The 16,775-nt window shown below is 60.4% G+C and overlaps 2 protein-coding genes across 5 annotated transcripts; both read right to left on the bottom strand.

Annotated features, from left to right (window-relative positions):
- Positions 1–645: 645 nt before the first annotated feature.
- ACAP1 (ArfGAP with coiled-coil, ankyrin repeat and PH domains 1) lies at positions 646–12,796 on the bottom strand. Its single transcript, XM_034989466.1, has 22 exons — positions 12,583–12,796; positions 11,965–12,022; positions 7,496–7,615; positions 7,264–7,317; positions 7,121–7,179; positions 6,708–6,891; positions 6,530–6,574; positions 6,314–6,409; positions 6,112–6,186; positions 5,916–6,025; positions 4,834–4,885; positions 4,638–4,738; positions 4,173–4,296; positions 3,861–4,072; positions 3,364–3,433; positions 3,149–3,243; positions 2,872–3,041; positions 2,134–2,306; positions 1,614–1,723; positions 1,414–1,524; positions 1,017–1,066; positions 646–789 (listed from the first exon to the last, which is right to left on the bottom strand). Exons 1-22 carry the CDS (start codon positions 12,633–12,635, stop codon positions 689–691), a joined length of 2,223 nt encoding a protein of 740 aa, XP_034845357.1. The 5' UTR covers positions 12,636–12,796; the 3' UTR covers positions 646–688.
- A 468-nt stretch (positions 12,797–13,264) lies between these two features.
- Positions 13,265–16,545, bottom strand: LOC118000007. Of its 4 annotated transcripts, none has more exons than XM_034989474.1 (9): positions 16,030–16,545; positions 15,554–15,661; positions 15,356–15,427; positions 15,037–15,125; positions 14,689–14,940; positions 14,237–14,401; positions 14,014–14,145; positions 13,613–13,756; positions 13,265–13,456 (listed from the first exon to the last, which is right to left on the bottom strand). In XM_034989474.1, exons 1-8 carry the CDS (start codon positions 16,524–16,526, stop codon positions 13,680–13,682), a joined length of 1,392 nt encoding a protein of 463 aa, XP_034845365.1. In that variant the 5' UTR covers positions 16,527–16,545; the 3' UTR covers positions 13,265–13,456; positions 13,613–13,679. The 4 variants fall into 4 exon arrangements, with proteins under 4 accessions (XP_034845365.1, XP_034845366.1, XP_034845364.1 ...); XM_034989475.1 differs by having other exon boundaries at positions 14,237–14,365; XM_034989473.1 differs by having other exon boundaries at positions 14,014–14,385.
- Positions 16,546–16,775: the final 230 nt, after the last annotated feature.

Here is a 16,775-nt window from a genome sequence, read left to right as displayed (position 1 = left end):
CCCCGCGGGGCTCGCGCGGCCGGGGTTGAGGTGGGAGCCGAGAGCCTGGAACCGGAGAGACGGGGCGGACGGGCCGGACGGGCGGACGCGGGCGGGGGTAGGGTCCGGAGGGTGACTCAGGCGCGTCAGTGCGGATGTGGCCGCGGATGCCCCGCAGGCCCCCAGGTGTGCCCGACCTCACGTCGGCAGCTCGGCGCGTGGCCCGAGGCCCGGCCGTCCCGGGCTTGGGGGCGGTGCCCTCCCGGTCGCTTCCGTCGGGAATTCCCGAGGGGGCGGGTGCTGAGCCGCCGCATTCCGGGGATGCCTCCGGGCCGAGGTGACCGGAGCCAGCCTCCCCGTCCCGGCGCCAGCTGCCCCCTGCGGGAGGCCGGCGCCCCAGCCCACGCGGGCGGCCTCTTCCCGGCCGGACGCGTCTGGCCACGTCGCCCGAGCCCGAGAGCCCCGCCCCAGAGCCGCCAGGCGCTAGGGCCCCGGCCGACGCGTCCCCCTCGCTGTCCCGGAGCGGCCCCTCGCGTGACTCGAGCTCGCAAACCCCCACCGCTCCCGCCGCCCGGCCCGGCCCGAGGGTGGCGCCCTGCAGAGGAACCTCGATGGGAAGCGCACAGCACAGAGGCTTTAATGGCCCAGGGGCCGGCGGGGGAGGGGGGAGAGGGGGCCCGGGGGGGGGCGGGACCGCGGAGGCCTGGGATCAAAGCGTGTGGAGGTCGTGACTGCGCCGGCTCAGCTTCTCCGGGTCGTCCGACGCCATGAGCGAGAAGTCGCGGAAGATGTCCAGATACGTCTCGTCTCCTGAGGGGGGAGGGAGGCAGGGCTGGGCGGGCGCCCGGCGGGCCGGGCCGGAGCGCGCTGGCTCGCCCGTTCTCCGCGGGGTTCCGAGGACGTGCGCCCTCACATGCGCCCAGTGCATGTTTGTGGAATAAGTAATGGAATTGATCAATGCAGCCGGGCGCCACCGGGCAGGTCCGCAGGGGCCAGAAGCCCAGAAGTAGTGTGGGGCGGGGCGGGAGGAACTTTACCTGCCTGGCCCTGGGCCGCTTCGACCTCTCTCATCTTTGCCAAGCGTAGCCTGAAGGGGAAGGAATTAAGGCCCGAATGACTTTCTCTTGACTGCCCCCACCCCAACCCCCCATCCTCTGAGCTGGGGTGGTCAAATTCACCTGCTGCCCCGGGGTCCAGTGCTTAAAGACGCTCAAGAGCCACGAGGCCCCTCACTCGGGACGAACTCACCATCCGTGGACCCTACCCGCCCCCCTTCCTACTCCACGCCCCAGTCTGCACTCGGAACAGCCCTTCTCCGGCCAGGTCCCAGAGCAGGCCCGCTGCTCCCCAAGCTCCGCCCACACGCGGGTCCCGGCGTTGGCTCCGCCCCAGGCGGGTAGGGCAAGCGCTAGCCCCGCCCCCGGGCATCCTCACAGGGTGACGATGTCAGCGTTGGTCGTTTCCATGGCGATCGTCAGAGGGTCTTTGCCTTCAGAGTCCCGAGCTCCCAGATCGGCCCCCCGTTTCAGGAACAGGCAGGCCAGCCTGAAAAGGATAGCCAGGTTCAGCCGGCCACTCACCCCATCCGCGCCCTTCTTTCCCGCAGCCATCCTCCCTGCCCGCCCCTATCCTACCCCGTGTGGCCCAGAATGGTTGCATGGTGGAGCGGCCCCCGGCCGTGGTTGTCCGCTTGGTTCACGTTCGCCCCGTTCTGGAGGAGAAACTCACAGGCCAGAAGAGAATTCTGCACGGAGGGGTTGAGAACGGGAGAGAAAGTGGCATCTTTAGAAGCAGACCAGAGATGTTTTAGGATGGGGTCCGTCCAGGGGCTGGGATATGGCTGTGTCACGCTCCGCTCTAGCTCTTCAGCTGTATTCTCACGTTAGGCCTACAGCACAACCTCATGAGGTGTGTTATCCCTATTTTACAGATGAGCAAACTGAGGCACACAGAGAGGTTCACAACCGTGAGTGGTGAGAGCTTGGATTCAAACCCAGGCCGTCTGCTTCCAAATCGTACACACCCTTAGCAACAGTCTCTCTCGGGTATCATTCCTAACAGGGTGGGAGGAGGGGTAAGAGCTGGGCCCCAAGTCAGAGTAGGGATCAGAGGGAAGGAGCCTAAGAGTGGGGTGGGTAAGTCAGCAAGACTCACAGCAGCTGTGGCCTGGATCAGCGGAGTGGCATTCTCCTGACCACCATTGACCCAGTTGACATCGGCTCCGTGGGCGAGGGCATCGGCCATGGTGGGGAGGGATGGAGGGTGCCCAGCAGCTCGAAACAGCAGGGCCCCAGGGTGGAGGCTGCCCAGGTCATCGGAGGGGGGTTCTGGTGGAGGGAATTGGCTGTGAGTCTGGTACGAAATCCTCAGCACAGTCCCCAGATGCTCTAATGGGCTAGGTCATTCCTCAGTTGCGGGGAGGCCTTCGGGACTCCGGGGACTGCAGCGGGAGGTGGAGGTGTGGGTGTGTGTGCAGGGCCCCCAGGGCATGGGGCATGGTCAGCATCATTCACCTCTTCCTGTTCAACTACCTGGACTGCCTAGAACGTCACAAGTGAGCCGACACTCAGCCTCAGTGACCCGGTTCCCTGGGCTCCAGCCAAGCTCACACCCTCCCAGGCCTCTGGGGTGGCGAGCTCCTTCTCACTCCGGACCTTTCTCATGCTGTTGAGACCCTCCCTACCTATCCCCAGCCCTACGCTCCCTCCCATTCTTCACTTAACCCCTGAAACTCTTGCCTTGTAAAAAATACCAGTGCCAGTGTGGTCTGCCCCCCCCCCCCCGACACTGGCAAGGGGAAGGCTGGGGCCTCGTGCTCTGCGCCTCCCCACTGGGCCTGGCAGAGTGCTGGGCACGCAGCTGGGCTCCGTGAATGTCCGAGCAATGCTATACCTGGCCTGGCTCTGAGGCTCCCTGGCTGGGGCCTGACGGAAGGCTTGGGGGGTAGAGGAGGCTGCCCCCTGGGGGGGCCCCGGCCACCTCTTCGCCCTCGAGTCTCAGGAAGCTTGGTCAGGAACTTCTTCTCCACGTATTTGGCATGAATCCAGGCCTCCTTCTCCTGCCTGGCAGAGTATGGCAGGGAAGAGGGGGACCGTCTTCCCTCCTCCGGTCCCAGACCCTCTTCCTTCCCCACAAGTAGGCAGCCTCCGCACCTCTACCCCAACCTCACCGGGAGCAGCTGGGCCCTGGCTTCTTCACGGCCATGGCCTCCACGCGGGCCTCATAGATCTGGTTGATGACGACATTCCCCAGCTCACACATAAGCTTCGGGCAGCCCAGGCAGGGACAGACAGGTGGGAGGGAAGTGAGGGTCTGAGCCCTCAGGGCCCTGCAGCTCTGGACTCAACCCCTTCCCCCGCTTCTCATTGCGGCACCCCAAGTCACCTTCACCAGTTCCGGCTCCCACGAGTCAAGGGTCAGAGACCGGACTTTGGAGAAGTGAACCCCGAGGCTCCTGGCAGGCCAGAATGGGAGTCAGGCCCTCCGTGAGGCAGCAGATGCGTGAGCATGGTGGCCATGGCCCGCGAGGCCTGGCTCTGCTCACCATTCCCTCGTCCCCTTCTCCTACAGTTCAGCTTTCGGGCCTCATCCTCTCCAGCCACCTCCCTTCTCTGGCCCTGCCGTTTCCCTCGGGGTGGAGGGCCTCCCCCCTTCTCTGCTCTTCGTGGGCTCCCCTGCCCTCAAGAGCCCAGACCCCACACCTCCAGTCAAGCCCAGACTCCTCTGGCCGGACCAGGACATGGTGCCCAGTGCCAGCCAGGGCAGGGTGGGAGGGAGGAGCCTGTGCGATGGGCTCGAGCCGGCCCCTCTGCCTCCCCCGGCGGGAAGGAGCGGGCCCTGGAGCGGGGCCCCTGCGCAAGTGGCGGGCAGCGGGGAGTGACCTGTGGATGCCAGAGCACTGGATGCAGAGGGTGACGCCCAGGTTGATGCTGGCCCACTCCGGGGCTGGCTCCCGGCAGTCACAGCACTGCGCATTGCCGTCCACGCCCTGCACCTGGGCTACCACGTGCCCAGCTCCGCCGGGCTCCCTGCCCCGGGCCATCCCGCCACAGCCCAGGGTAGCCGAGGAGCTCATGGCCGGGTATCCCGAGCCCTGGGGGCGACAGAGGAAGACAGAGAGTGGCCATGAGGCCTGGGGAAGGGTGCCTCCCCTCCCTGGGCCGCCTGGCCCTGAACCCTCCTCGAGCAGGCACCTGGCCGGGCCCCCGGGGGCTGTCATCGAGGCGAGCCTGGCTGAAGGCCGTGGCGATGCTGCTCTGTACGGCGCTGACCCACAGCTGGAGGAGGCGCTCGGAGTCAGCCTGCAGGAGGCAGGACCTGGGCGGGAGCAGGGAGCAGGGCTGGGGTGGGGGGTCTGAGGCCTGGGGAGCCACGGGGCAGGGTAGGCGGGCTGACATGCTGTTCAACTGGTACCAATTGTCCTGACTACGAAACGCCAGTTGGAGAGAGATTTGGCAACAACTGGTCCGATCTTTCTAATATCCCCCATTGCCCTCTCCCCTCCCTCCAGGACACCCCGTAATACTGCCCCCTCCCCCAATCCAGCCACAGAAGGGATAATGCTTGGTGCTACATGGGGGCATCCAAGATGCCTTTGTGATGGGCCCTGCCTTCCCGTTGGTAAAGATTCAGACACGTCGTTGGATGTCTGCACTCACTTGCTGGGGGACACGACCTCAAAGCAAAACCGCCTCTCTAAGTCCGGGCAGAGCTTCACTGTGCAGAGGCGAAGGTCATCCACCACCACGGTCACGGGGTCCTGGAAAGGGAAGGTGGCGAGGGGCAGCCATCCACCCGCTTGCAGCAAGGGCTGAGTGTCCCTGGGCCCCGGCATCTGGGACCCGGCCTGCCTACCTTGTACTTCTTCTGATACACCAGTTGGTTGCTCTGAATAGTGAACCAGCGTCTGGAGGAGGCAGAAACAGAGGTGTGGACATGGGTGGCATCGGGACGGGCTTGGGACAGGGACAGCGGAGAGGCTGTGCCCTCTGCCCCATAAGGATGGTGCTGAGAGAGCCGGGCTGACCCTCCCATCCTGTCCGGAGGGCACAGGGTTGTGTGGGGCCAGGACACGGAAGGTGGGGCTACTCACACCTTGGACAACCCAGATTGGATCCTTTGTGAAGACAACTTTCCAGCAGATGGCAGTAAAATGCTTTTTCCAAGAAAATTAGTCTCCTGCTATAATTTTTTTAAGTTTTGTTTTGTTTTGTTTTTTCCTAAAGTAATCGCTACACCCACGTGGGGCTCAAACCCACAACCCGGAGATCAAGAGTCCCAGGTTCCACCGACGGGGCCAGCCAGACGCCCCGAGTCTCTTGCCACAATTTTTTTGACAGATGGAAGTATCTTACGGAAGGGGCTCAGTTTTCCGATTTGTGCAAATATCCTCTATGGGAAGGAGCAGAGTCAGAGCAGATGACTCCCCTGCTCCACCCCTGCAATGGCTCCTAAGTCCCTACGGAAGCCTGGAAGCCGACAAGGCCCTCTCGTGCGTGGGGCACAGCCCCGTTGGCTCCAACTTCATCTCCCCCTGCGTCCTCCTCCCTCCCTCTGTCCACACCCACGTGCCCCTCTCTGTCCCTCTGACCCTCCGGGCTTTGGTGCTGGCTCTTCCTCCTGCCTAGAACATTCTCCCCCCAGATGTCCTTCAAGTCTTCACTCAGAAGGCATCACCTTCTCATGAAGCCTGCCCCGATCACCTTATCTAGAACTGCAGCTCCTCCCCAGCTCTCTGCACCCCTGCTTTCTCTTGTTTCTCCTGCATCACTCTCCCCTTCCAACATAACAGAATTTACTGGGCATCTTTGCTGATGGGATGTAAGTTCTCTGGAGGCAGCGGATTTTGTCTATTTTTCTCACTGCTTAGCACACTGTCACCGCTCAAAACACATTGACCCGAGCGGGTTTGGGCGACTGGGGTCCCCTCCCCTCACCTGCTCCAGGTCTTAAATGCGTTGCTGGCCCGCTTGAAGAGATGGCCTTCCATGACCAGCCCACCAGGCCCCTCCTTCAGGCTTGGCTCTGGCTCTTCCCCACCGAGCTCCTGGGGGCACAAGAGGGTCAAAAGACAGCTGAAGCGGGCAGAGGCCAAGGCGCCAGGCCCCTCGGCATCCTGAGGCCCTCCCTCACCTTCTGCTTCAGCAGCACGTGTCTCTGCTCCATGTCCCTCCTCTCGCGCGCCGAATTCAGGACCAGCTGGTGCAACTGGGTATCGGAGGGGGCATTTCAAATGTCCCCCAGCCTCCCCCAACCAGGCCAGGCCAGACATCCCAGAGCCCCCTCCCCTCCCTCCACCACCAGCCTGTCCCCCCCACCGCCACCGGGGCCCCACCTGGGCGCCCAGCTCCCTGCGATACTGGGCCAGCCTGCCCAGCTCCTCGTGGCCCTGCTGGAAATGGGTAGCCTGGGCCTCCACCAGACGCAACACCTGGGCAACAAGTGGGCAGGGGGCAGAGCTGACAGGGGACCCTTCTGTCTTCCCCTCTTCCCTCCTGCCCCCCATCAGCAGGCTCCTCTCCACCCCGCCTTCACCACCACTGCAACTCACAAACTCCATGATGTCAAACTTCCTCTTGTCCTCAATCACGTTGATCTGAGGGCCCCGAAAAGACCTCAGGTCAGTCTTGAAAACACAGCGCCCCCTCCCACTGCACACAGGGGCCTCTCCAGCCTCCAGGAGCCAGAGGCCCTGGGATTGGTGGGGGGGAACAGGTCGGGGCGGGCACCTGCAGTGCATAATCCAGGGCTCGCCCCCGGTACCCGGCCAGCGCAGTCTTCAAGGCAGCTCCAGCCTCTTCGGCCTCCTGCGCCCGGCGCCTGGGGACCTCCGCGTTGTGGAGGAGAGCAGCCTCCAGGCCCTCGGCCCCCCTCCAGAAATCCCGGCGAGCTTCTCGGAAACCCCGGAGACCCCTGTGGTGGAGGGGTAATGCAGAACCAGATACCCCCACCTGCCCCCTGCAGAGAAGTCCCAGGAGGAGGCCCATGCATGGCCTTCCAGTTGGGACTCCAAGTGCATGCGGGGATGGGGGGCAGCAGTCGGGCCACCAGAAACCCCCAACACCTCACAGCTCCTCCGTTCCGGGGGGCCCCCATAGGGGACGGGAAGAGGGACAGAGGACTGGTTCCCCTCCCAACTCACTCCTTGATCAGGGTTTGGATTTGCTGTTGCAGCATGTGTTGGGTGGCATCTAGAAGCTCCTGGGGGGAGCAGAAATGGGCAGGTGAAGGTCAGGCCACAGACAGCCCTGCTCCCCATCACCAGTCCCGCCTGCTCCCCCTTACCGCGTGGCTGTCCAGCTTGTGGTTGAGGCTCTCGGTGAATTTGTTCAGACACTCCTGGGCACGGAGAGGCAGAGAGAGAGTACCAGGCGTGGGCCAGCCGGGCCCGCCGCCCCTGCACCCAGCCTGCCAGGCCAGGCCTGTCTCAGGCCACAGCCCCAGGCCTGGAGACCCCAGGCCGACCCTCCCCTTCCAGAGGATCCCTGCCTTCCAGAGCCCAGCCCACTCTACATACCGCCATCATGGGCTCTGGTGGACCCAGGCGGGCCAGGTCACAAATGCCAGCAACGAAGGTGCGGCCAGCGGCAAGGTAATGGCGCCCGCTTTCCAGGAGGCCGTTCCCCAGCTTGAGGAGCTAAGCAGCAACGGGGCAACGGGGAGTTATGCTGTGCACCACGTACGTGCCCGCACCCCCACACTGGTCCCCCGCTCTCCCTTCCGCAGGGCCGTGCCCCTCCTTCCCAGCCTCGCCTTCCCTTCTCTGCAGCCCAGCTGGGCGCGCCCGGTTTCTAACACACACCTGCTGCTTTCTCATCTCTGCGTCTTTGCTCCCACTGCTCTGTGCCCGGCAGAAAATCCCTCCCGACCTGTCTCCAAAGCCCGGGTCAGCTTCCCCTCCCAAACGCCCCAACTGCCTGGATCCAGCGCTCCCCGGACACCCCATCCTCGTGCAGTCTGGCTCTCAGCACGAATGCACCACCCGGCTCGTGGTAGGTTAGACAGTGCTTCCCTGTCTGGAGTCGTCCCAAGCGTCCCCCTCACAAAGATCACTTAGCCATCTGGCCACAGGGCCAGGGCAAAGATGGCACATTAGGGTGCTCTGGGGGCCCATTCCGTCTGGCCCGAGGAGGGTCCCTCTGGAAGAGTCAGGAACCGAAATGAGGTCTCCTGACCTCGGGCCCTAGTTTGGGAACCGCTGCCCCTGAGGCGACACCACTTGGCTCTGGCCTGGGTCAACACCGGGAAGTTGTATGGGGAAATCCTGGGGTAGCAGGGGCCCAGAAAGCTGGGGCCGTGTGTCGTCAGTGAACTTCTGTCGAACTGAAAGACACTTTCGAGAGCTGATGAAGGCCGCGGGACACTAGAGCTGGACTAGAAGGTGGCCAACAGGGTCAGTAATGGTCAGGAAACCGGCCACGATCCAGCCTCATCAGATGTCCCCACGAGCTGTGATCAAGCACAAGGACCCAGACGCTCACAACTTCACTGTGTGCAGCTGGGGCCCTGAGTGTCTGTTTTTTTTCCCTACCCACCACCCTTTCCCCATATGTGAGCTTTCTTAAGACGGAACTAGGGATAGGGGCGCCCGGGTGGCTTAGTCGTTAAGCGTCTGCCTTCGGCTCAGGTCATGATCCTGGGCTCCTGGGATCGAGTCCCGCATCGGGCTCCCTGCTCAGGAGGAAACCTGCTTCTCCCTCTCCCACTCCCCCTGCTTGTGTTCCCTCTCTCGCTGTCTCTCCCTCTGTCAAATAAATAAATAAAATCTTAAAAAAAAAAAAAAAAAGACGGAACTAGGGATAAACTGGTCCATCCATGCAACGGAATAGCACTCAGCAACGCAAGGGAACGGACTATCCACGTAGGAATTGCTCATACGGATACGTAACAACCTGAACAGATGTCAAGGGCATATTCTGAGAGAAGGAAAAGAAAGAGCCAATCTTGAGAGCTCACATACTGTACGGTTTCACTTATATAACATTCTAGAAATGACAAAAGTCTGGAGAAGAACAGATGAGTGCTTGCCACGGGTTAGAGAAGTCAGGGGAGGGTATCAGGATAAAACGACGCACAGAAGAGTTACTTGGGGTGATAGAGGAGTTTTGTGCCTTTTTTTTCTTTTTCTTTCTTTCTTTTTTTTTTGAGAGAGTGCGTGCATGAGTGGTGGAGGGGCAGAGGGAGAGGGAGAGAGAGAATCCCAAGCAGACTCCACACTCAGCGTAGAGGTAGACGCAGGGCTCGATCTCACAACCCTGAGATCATGACCTGAGCCAAAATCAAGAGTTGGACACTTAGTTGATTGAGCCACCCAGGCACCCCAGGATTTTTGTGTTTTGAATGTGATGCTGGTTACAAGAAGCTACGCATGTGATTAAGTGCCATTGAATTATATACAAAGACTTTTTGAAAAAAAGAGTACAGTCCACCTTGAACATGGGTTTGAACTGCACTGGTCTGCTTCTTGGCGGACATTTTTTCGATACAGTACAGTACTGTACTGTATATAAATGTATTTTTTTCCTTACGATTGTTTTCAAAATTTTATTATTTTTTTAAGTAAGCTCTACATCCAACATGTGGCTTTTTTTTTTTTTTTAAGATTTTATTTATTTGAGAGAGAGAGAGAGAACACAAGTGGGGGTGGGGAGGAGGAGCAGAAGGAGAAGCAGACTCCCCTCTGAGCAGGGAGCCCACCATGGGGCTTGATCCTGGGACCCTGACATCATGACCTGAGCTGAAGGCAGACGCTTCACTGACTGAGCCACCCAGGCGCCCCTCCCAACACGTGGCTTGAATTCGTGACCGGGAGGCAAGAGTTGCGTGTTCTACTGACTGACCCAGCCCGGTGTCCCTCTTACAATTTTCTTTCTTGTACGAACAGTATATAATATATATACCACACAAAATATGTGTTCATCGGCTGTTTACATTATTGGTCAATGGTGGGCTATCAGTAAAGTTTCGGGGGAGTCAGGAATTACATGTAAATTTTCAACAGTATGGAGGGTCAGTGCCGCTAACCCTCACGTTGTTCAAAGTTCAACTGTATACGCAAAACAAATAAAATCCAAGTAAGTTCTGCACACAGTTTGTTGCATTGTGCCAACATCAATTTCCTGGTTTGGGTAATGTGCTAGCATTATATAAGAGGCCACCGCTGGGGGAAGCTGGGTGATGGGTGTGTGGGATCTCCCTGCACCATCTTTGCAACTTCTCACAAGTCTGTAATTAACTCAAAATAAAAAGGCTTAGGGGTGCCTGGGTGGCTCAGTCACTTAAATGCCAATTCTTGATTTCGGCTTAGGTCATGATCTCAGGGTTGAGGGATCGAGTCCCATGTTGTGGGGGGCAGAGAGGAGAGGGACCATGCTCAGCGGGGAGCCTGCTTGAGATTCTCTCTCCCTCTCCCCTGCTTGTACGTGCTCTCTCTCTTTGTAAAATAAGTAAATCTTTAGAAAGAAATTTGGGGCGCCTGGGTGGCTCAGTCGTTAAGCGTCTGCCTTCGGCTCAGGTCATGGTCCCAGGGTCCTGGGATCGAGCCCCGCATCGGGCTCTCTGCTCGGCGGGAAGCCTGCCAAATAAATAAAATCTTTAAAAAAAGGGGCGCCTGGGTGGTTCAGTTGGTTAAGCGACTGCCTTCGGCTCAGGTCATGATCCTGGAGTCCCGGGATCGAGTCCCGCATCGGGCTCCCTGCTCGGCGGGGAGCCTGCTTCTCCCTCTGACCCTCCTCCCTCTCATGCTCTTTCTCTATCATTCTCTCTCTCTCTCAATAATAAATAAATAAAAATCTTAAAAAAGAAATCTTTAAAAAAAATAAAAATAAATTTAAAAAATAAAAAAGTTCATATAAAAAATATGTATCTATTAATTGGTCGTCTGCTAACTTTCAGACTTGGTATAGGCCCTGGGCATTGAGCAAAAACAGAACATAAAAGTTCTTCATGGCACTTAGGTTCTAGCGGGGGAAAAACAAACAACAAAAATGGGCAAGTGTGACAGACACACTCTCAGGTGACCCTGGACGGTCCCTTCCCTTGCATCACCCCTCCTCCCCAGCGTAAGACACGTGACTTGATCCTACCCAACAGAATACGGCCAAGGCCACAAGACGGTGCTCCCACGATCAGCGGGACATACCATGGGGCAGAGGGGACAGCCACACGGCTCCTGTAGCCGCGTTTCGATGTAAATTGATGCCACGTTGGCAGGACTCGCTAGAAAGACCCTCCTGCGGGCCTTGAAGAAGCAAGCCGCCATGAAGTAAGCTGCCCAGGGCCACACGGCAGGGGACCGTGGGCAGCCGTGAGCAGGTGGGGGGCTCACTGCTGCCACAGCAAGGAGCTGGAGAGTCTGCCAACGCCCCCACAAGCTTGGAGGGGAACCCTGAGCCTCAGGTGGGACTGCAACCCCTGAGCCCGTGAGCAGAGGACCAGCGGGGCAGTGCCCGCCTCCTGAGCCTCTCGCACTGCTGACAGGCGTGTGCTGGGTTCAGTCACTATGTTTGCAGTAACTCCTTAGACGGCAGCAGAATGCGAATGCGGCAAATAAAGACATCCCACGTGAGAGTGGGGTGAACGCTATAGAGAAAAATCAAGCCGAGGGGGGCAGGGAGTGTGCACATTTTATGAAGAGTGGCCAGGGAGGGCCTTCCTGTCTCGGGTTTAAGTGTCTCACTGGTTTATCTCCCCAAGGCCGTCTGTGGGCTCCCTGGGGGCGGAACCGTCTTGCTGTCCCTGGAGGCCCAGGGCCCAGCGTAAGGCTGGGCTCATAGTTGACCCAGGAAGCCCACAGGGAGTCTGGTCTTCCAAGACTCTGTGCTCCTTGAGGGTACAGAGCCCCCACTTCCTTCTCTTAGCCCTCAGAGTATTCACCCCACACGGTTGGCATTCAACAACTCCTGGAACTCATTCGGGGTCTCCAATGTTCTCCCTGGCCCTGCCCCTCTCATCTTAATGCCATCCTGGGTCACCTCTCCATGTCACCTTTTCTAGCCGGGTCTCCAGCTCCGACACCTCGGCTTCCACCAGCTCGATGGAGGCTCTGGGAAAAGAGGGATGGGGTCACAGGAACAGAGCTTGGGTCCATCCAGTCCACCCACCCCAGGAGGGTCGGGGTTGGGGTTAGCGGGTAAGGGGACAGATAGCAAAAGCTGATGGGTGAAGAGGACCTGACCACCCACCCTCTTCTGCTCCCTCCCTCTGCGCAGGTTGGGAGCTAGTAGGGCCCAGGCCTGAGCAGGAAGGGTAAAAGGAGGGTGGATGTGGTCAGGGCAGGAAGTTGCTAACCGCCCCAGCAGGTGCTGGGGGAGGGGCAGGGGTCCCCAGGAGCGGGGAGAAGGGAGTGTCAGCTGGGGGGGGGTGGTGAGAGGGGCTGGAGCGGCCCCCTCTGCCGGGAAAGGGGGTGGAGAGCATCAGAGCCTGGGGTTGCATCGCAGAGGTGCTGGCCCATAACCTTGATCTTGCCCCTTTGTGAACTTACTCCCCGGGAGGACATCTGGCCTGGGGAAGGTTGTATGTTGTGTGCGTGCTGTGTGCGTGTGTGTGTTGGAGCGGGGGGGTCGGACCTCACACCCTGTGCCCCCCAGACCTGTGCACACTTACCGGAAGCGGGGTGAGTCCTTGAGACACTCCTCGAAATCCAGCTTGATGGTCATCTCAGCTTGTCCGTCTCGGGGCCAGACGGGGGCGGGGGTGCGGATGGAGGTGCTCCCTGCCCCAGGAGGGGTTGAGGAGGAGGAGGAGGGGGTCCTCTCCCGGGGAAGAGCCTGGGGGGGGCTCGATTCCTTCCTGAAGGGTAAGGGGTGTCCCAGGAGGAGCTCTCACCCCACACTTGCTGGCAGTGCTGGGAGGAGCAGAGGCGGGGCCAGGCCCAGAAGCCACAGCCCCACCCACTGAGACTCAGCTGTCCCCTTCCTCCTGGGAGCCCTAGTCCCTCTGCTTCTTTCTCCTTTGGGGGCAGGGGGAGTGGCAGATATAGGCTCAAATCCTGATTCTGTCTCTCAGAGATTATGGGACCCTGGGCAAGCTCACGGATTCCTCAGGTACTTCATGTGGAAGGTGGGCATGATGACGGCCCCCACCTCCAGGGCTGGAAGAATGAAAGATGCTACTGGTACATTTAGGGTTGGTCGAGCCACGCCAGTCGCTGTCACCTGCTGCAGCCGGGCCTTCTGGGCCTCGGAGGGCCCTTGCTGAGTCCAGTCCCCCAGGCTGCTTGCTCCAAGCTTTCTTCTCTGCTCTGCCCGCTGTGGTTTCCTGTGTGCAGAGGTCCCTCCCTCCTCCCCGTCCTCAGTGACTGAGCAGGCCCATCCTCCGCCAACGATTCAGAGCACCCAGACTCCTGCACTTCTCTTTATTGCCCACCTCGAGGGCGGTGAGGGCTGAGAGAAGCTGGTCCCCACCCCATCCCCAGCTGGCTACGTTTTCCATTGTCTGCTTCCCTCTTCTTGAGTCCATCGAAGCCACAGGGTTTTGTCTGGAGGAAGAAAGGACTGGGTCACTGACTTTCTCGTAACAGGTGGGAGATCTGGCCTATGTCCCCCTGAAACTCCCTAGAACCTACCCACTCAGGCCCTCTCCCTCCCTGGCCAGCGCAGGCAGCCCCTCGCCCCTCGCCCCTGCCCAGGCTCACGTCTGCATTGGTTTTGGTGTGGGGAGTGTGGGCTGCTTCCAGGTTCCTTCTCCAAGCTTTCTGGGCTTCACCAGTTGAGCCCCTTGGATACCCACCACGGATACCAGCCCGACTCTGCTCTGTCTCTGGAGGACAGGGCAGCACCTGGAGTGGGGTGGGTGGCAGAGAGGAATCAGGGAGGAGGCGTGGGGCCAGAGGGTGGTCCCAAGCTGGAGGGGGTCCCAGCCCCTTCTGAGCCTCCCCGGTTCCTCTCTGTACAATAAGGGCCTCGCACACCAGGATGCTTGGGGCCGCTCTTGGCATCTGTTGGTGATCTACCCTGGTATGCATAGAAGGGGGGTTGGGGGGATGGGAGCTGGCCAAGAGCCACAGAGCCAGCCATTGCGGCCTGGTGCCCTCACCAGGCTGCGATGTTGTCCCTGCCAGGGACTCTTCGGGGGTCCGGGGATCCTGGACGGGGCTTTCTGTGTGGTCCAGCAGGCGGACTTCAGTGCTTATGGGATTCTCAATCACCCAGTTAAAATTTGCAGAGGCTGGAAGGATCAGGGGATCAAGGTTGGGGCACCCATCATTCTGTTGGTTGTCAGCACCCCCTGCCCCAGGCTGCCCCAGCCCAGCTCTCACGGTCCTGCTGCTCAGGCTCATCTTCTGTGTCCTCCTCGAGCTCTGGGTGGGGAGAGCACCTGAGGTACCTTCCTTTGCTGTAATACTCCTTGCGTTGCAGATCAATCTCCTGGTCCGACACGACGGTGGCTGAAGGTGGGGACCGATTTCTGAAGACAGGGGAATCTGAAGAGTCACCCCAATCACTCTGAGTCTTACAGCCACCTAGGGCATCCAGGATCCCCAGGTGCCCATAATGGCCCCCCCAGCACAGGGGAGAAGCTCAGGCCCCCGGTTCTCATCTCCATTCTATGCCCTCCTCCATGTTAGGAAACCCCAATGACCTCTCCATCCCCCACGCCTCTCTTGGGCTTCCTGAGGACAGTTGTGTTGAGGACCCCACCCCAGCTGCCCTCTGTCCTCCCTGGGCTCACCTCCCATTGCCCCCCCCCCCCCCCAGCACCATGGCTAACCCTTGATTTCTGGGATGTGGTTCCTGGTCACCAGGCCAATCTCATCTTTGACTCCTCTGGCCAGTCCTCCCGTCCAGCCTCTCTCCACGGGCCTGGGCTCCGGGTCCAGCATCGCGCCCCGACTGCCACGGCCCGTACTGGTGCTGGCCTCGTTGTTGTGCTTGTTATTACTGAAGGGAAGAGTTCTCTGAGCTTTGAGGAACTTCCCTTCATCATAGTGTGACTTTCGGTGCTTGTCAAAATCACTGGAGTCTGTGGGCCATTGTAAGAGCTTGGCTTTCCCACCAGGCTGCTGCCGAGGGTTCACTCTGCCTCCCCTTTCCACTCAGCCCCCACCCCTCATCTCACGTGTCTTGGAAAAGCTGTCTGAAGACCCCGAGCTTCTGTTATCGCTGTACTGCAGGACCTTGGGGTAGAAATTGTCCATTGTTGCAAACCTGAAGGGGAGGGAGACTAGTTGGGGGCACCAAAGGGGAGAGGACAAGGGGGCCAGGTGGTAGATGGGGCCTAGCTGGCTGGCTGACTCCCCCACCTTGGCCTTGGTCAGTCCTGATGGGAATTGAAGTACCTCCCATTTTGGTGGCCAAGAAGCATAACAGGCTCTGACCCCAGGGTTGGAGGAAGGAAGAGGCCCCAGATCCCTACTGATCTCTGGCAGGCCTCTCACCTTTCCGCCAGTGCCTGGGGAGTTACCGAGCGAGAAGATGCCCCAGGCGGGTCCTCGTCACTGTCCTGCAGCCTGCATCGGAGGGAGGGAGCAGTGCTGAGAGCTGAGGGCAGCAGGCAGTATCCGGGCCCTGAGACCGCTCTGCCTCCCCCCGCACCCCCTTTGAATAGGGAGGGGTCTGGGCTGAGGGCTCAGCACCTGTGGTAGGGAGTGCTGGGCTCATCCACCTTCACAAATCCATAATCCTTGCCAGCGGGGTGGTAGGTGGCCAGGATATTCATTTCATCCCACCGCTGGGACTTCTTCCTGGAGGAGGGGGAAGGACACAGGAAAGGGGGAGGAAACCTCCCAGCGACCTCCTCGTGGCAGCCCTCCCTCATTCTTTCAGTCACTCAAAACCTTTTTCTGGTACCCTCTCGTCGTGTCAGGGGGAGAGGAGCCTGAGGATGGGGGTTGCACCTAACGATTATCACGCACTGTGGAACCAGCATTTACCTGGTACCTGCTGCTCTCCCCAAGGCCTGGGACCTCAGATTTCCCACGCAATTGCCCTCAGCCGCTCACACTTCACAGTTCTTAGGACTCCACCCCTTTCCCCAGCTCCGCCCCCGTCAGTGTCCGGAACCCCTCCCTCCCCGCTCCGCGCCGGGTCCCCGCTGAGCCGGACTCCTTACTTCTCTGCCCTGGGGGATTTCTGCATCAAGATGGAGGTGCTGGTTTTTAGGATGCTGCGGGGCCGGTCCTCACAAGGTTTGTGGGAGTGCAAGAGAGTTGACTCGGAGCGCGGTGGACTGCATTCCGAGTTGAACACCCCGGAACACCCGGACCGGGGCCGGCAGGTCCTGCATACACTGGTTCCAGGGAAGGGGGCATTTAATCCGTCAGGGTATGTGCCGGACCCAGCGCTGAGGTCCGCAACCCTCGCAGGGTGCTGGTAGGGCCCGGAACCGAGGACTGCTGCCCCCCCGGAGGGTCGGCTAGAACCAGGACAGCACGTTACGACTCCCCCGGAGTGCAGGGAGGTCCCAGAACCGTGAAACAGGACGACACCGGGGGGCGGCCCGGCGTGTGCCTCGACTCCTCCGATTCCTCCTGGCACACCCTCGGCTGCCCCTCCCGGGGACTCCCCACTGAGGCCGCCAGCAGCCCCCGGAGCCTCCTGCTTTTCCATGGCCCCACCCGGGGGCCACGCTCAGCTGCCCCGCCCCGCCTCCTGGCGGCACATAGCCCCGCCCCGAAGCCCCGCCCCCACCGCGGCGGGCCGGGGGCGCTCGGCCGGAGGCCCGGGTCCCCTTCCGCTCCGCTCCCTAGAGCCGCGGCCCCGGAATCAAGCTTTATATAGGGACCTCGGGCTAGGGGCCCCTCCGGTCGCCCCTCCCTTTCTGTCCCACCCAAAGGCCAGCTCTCTTTGTCTCCGGGA

The sequence above is a fragment of the Mirounga leonina genome, unplaced genomic scaffold (genome assembly GCF_011800145.1).
Source record: "Mirounga leonina isolate KUSES-001 unplaced genomic scaffold, KU_Mleo_1.0 Mir_488, whole genome shotgun sequence".
In the NCBI taxonomy this organism is placed as follows: Eukaryota; Metazoa; Chordata; class Mammalia; order Carnivora; family Phocidae; genus Mirounga; species Mirounga leonina.
The sequence above is the reverse complement of the archived record's forward strand: the minus strand, read 5'-3'. Positions and strand labels throughout refer to the sequence as shown.

Excerpts from the sequence above, each read along its gene's own strand:
- ACAP1 (XM_034989466.1), bottom strand. The coding sequence starts at position 12,635 with ATGACCATCAAGCTGGATTTCGAGGAGTGTCTCAAGGACTCACCCCGC. Across the intron at positions 6,026-6,111 it reads ACGTGCTGCTGAAGCAGAAG|GAGCTCGGTGGGGAAGAGCC; the intron begins GTGAGGGAGGGC and ends TTGTGCCCCCAG. Across the intron at positions 3,042-3,148 it reads CCAGGGCCCAGCTGCTCCCG|GCAGGAGAAGGAGGCCTGGA; the intron begins GTGAGGTTGGGG and ends ATACTCTGCCAG.
- LOC118000007 (XM_034989473.1), bottom strand. The coding sequence starts at position 16,526 with ATGGAAAAGCAGGAGGCTCCGGGGGCTGCTGGCGGCCTCAGTGGGGAG. Across the intron at positions 15,662-16,029 it reads AAATCCCCCAGGGCAGAGAA|GAAGAAGTCCCAGCGGTGGG; the intron begins GTAAGGAGTCCG and ends CCCCTCCTCCAG. Across the intron at positions 13,757-14,013 it reads AGGGACAACATCGCAGCCTG|GTGCTGCCCTGTCCTCCAGA; the intron begins GTGAGGGCACCA and ends ACCCCACTCCAG.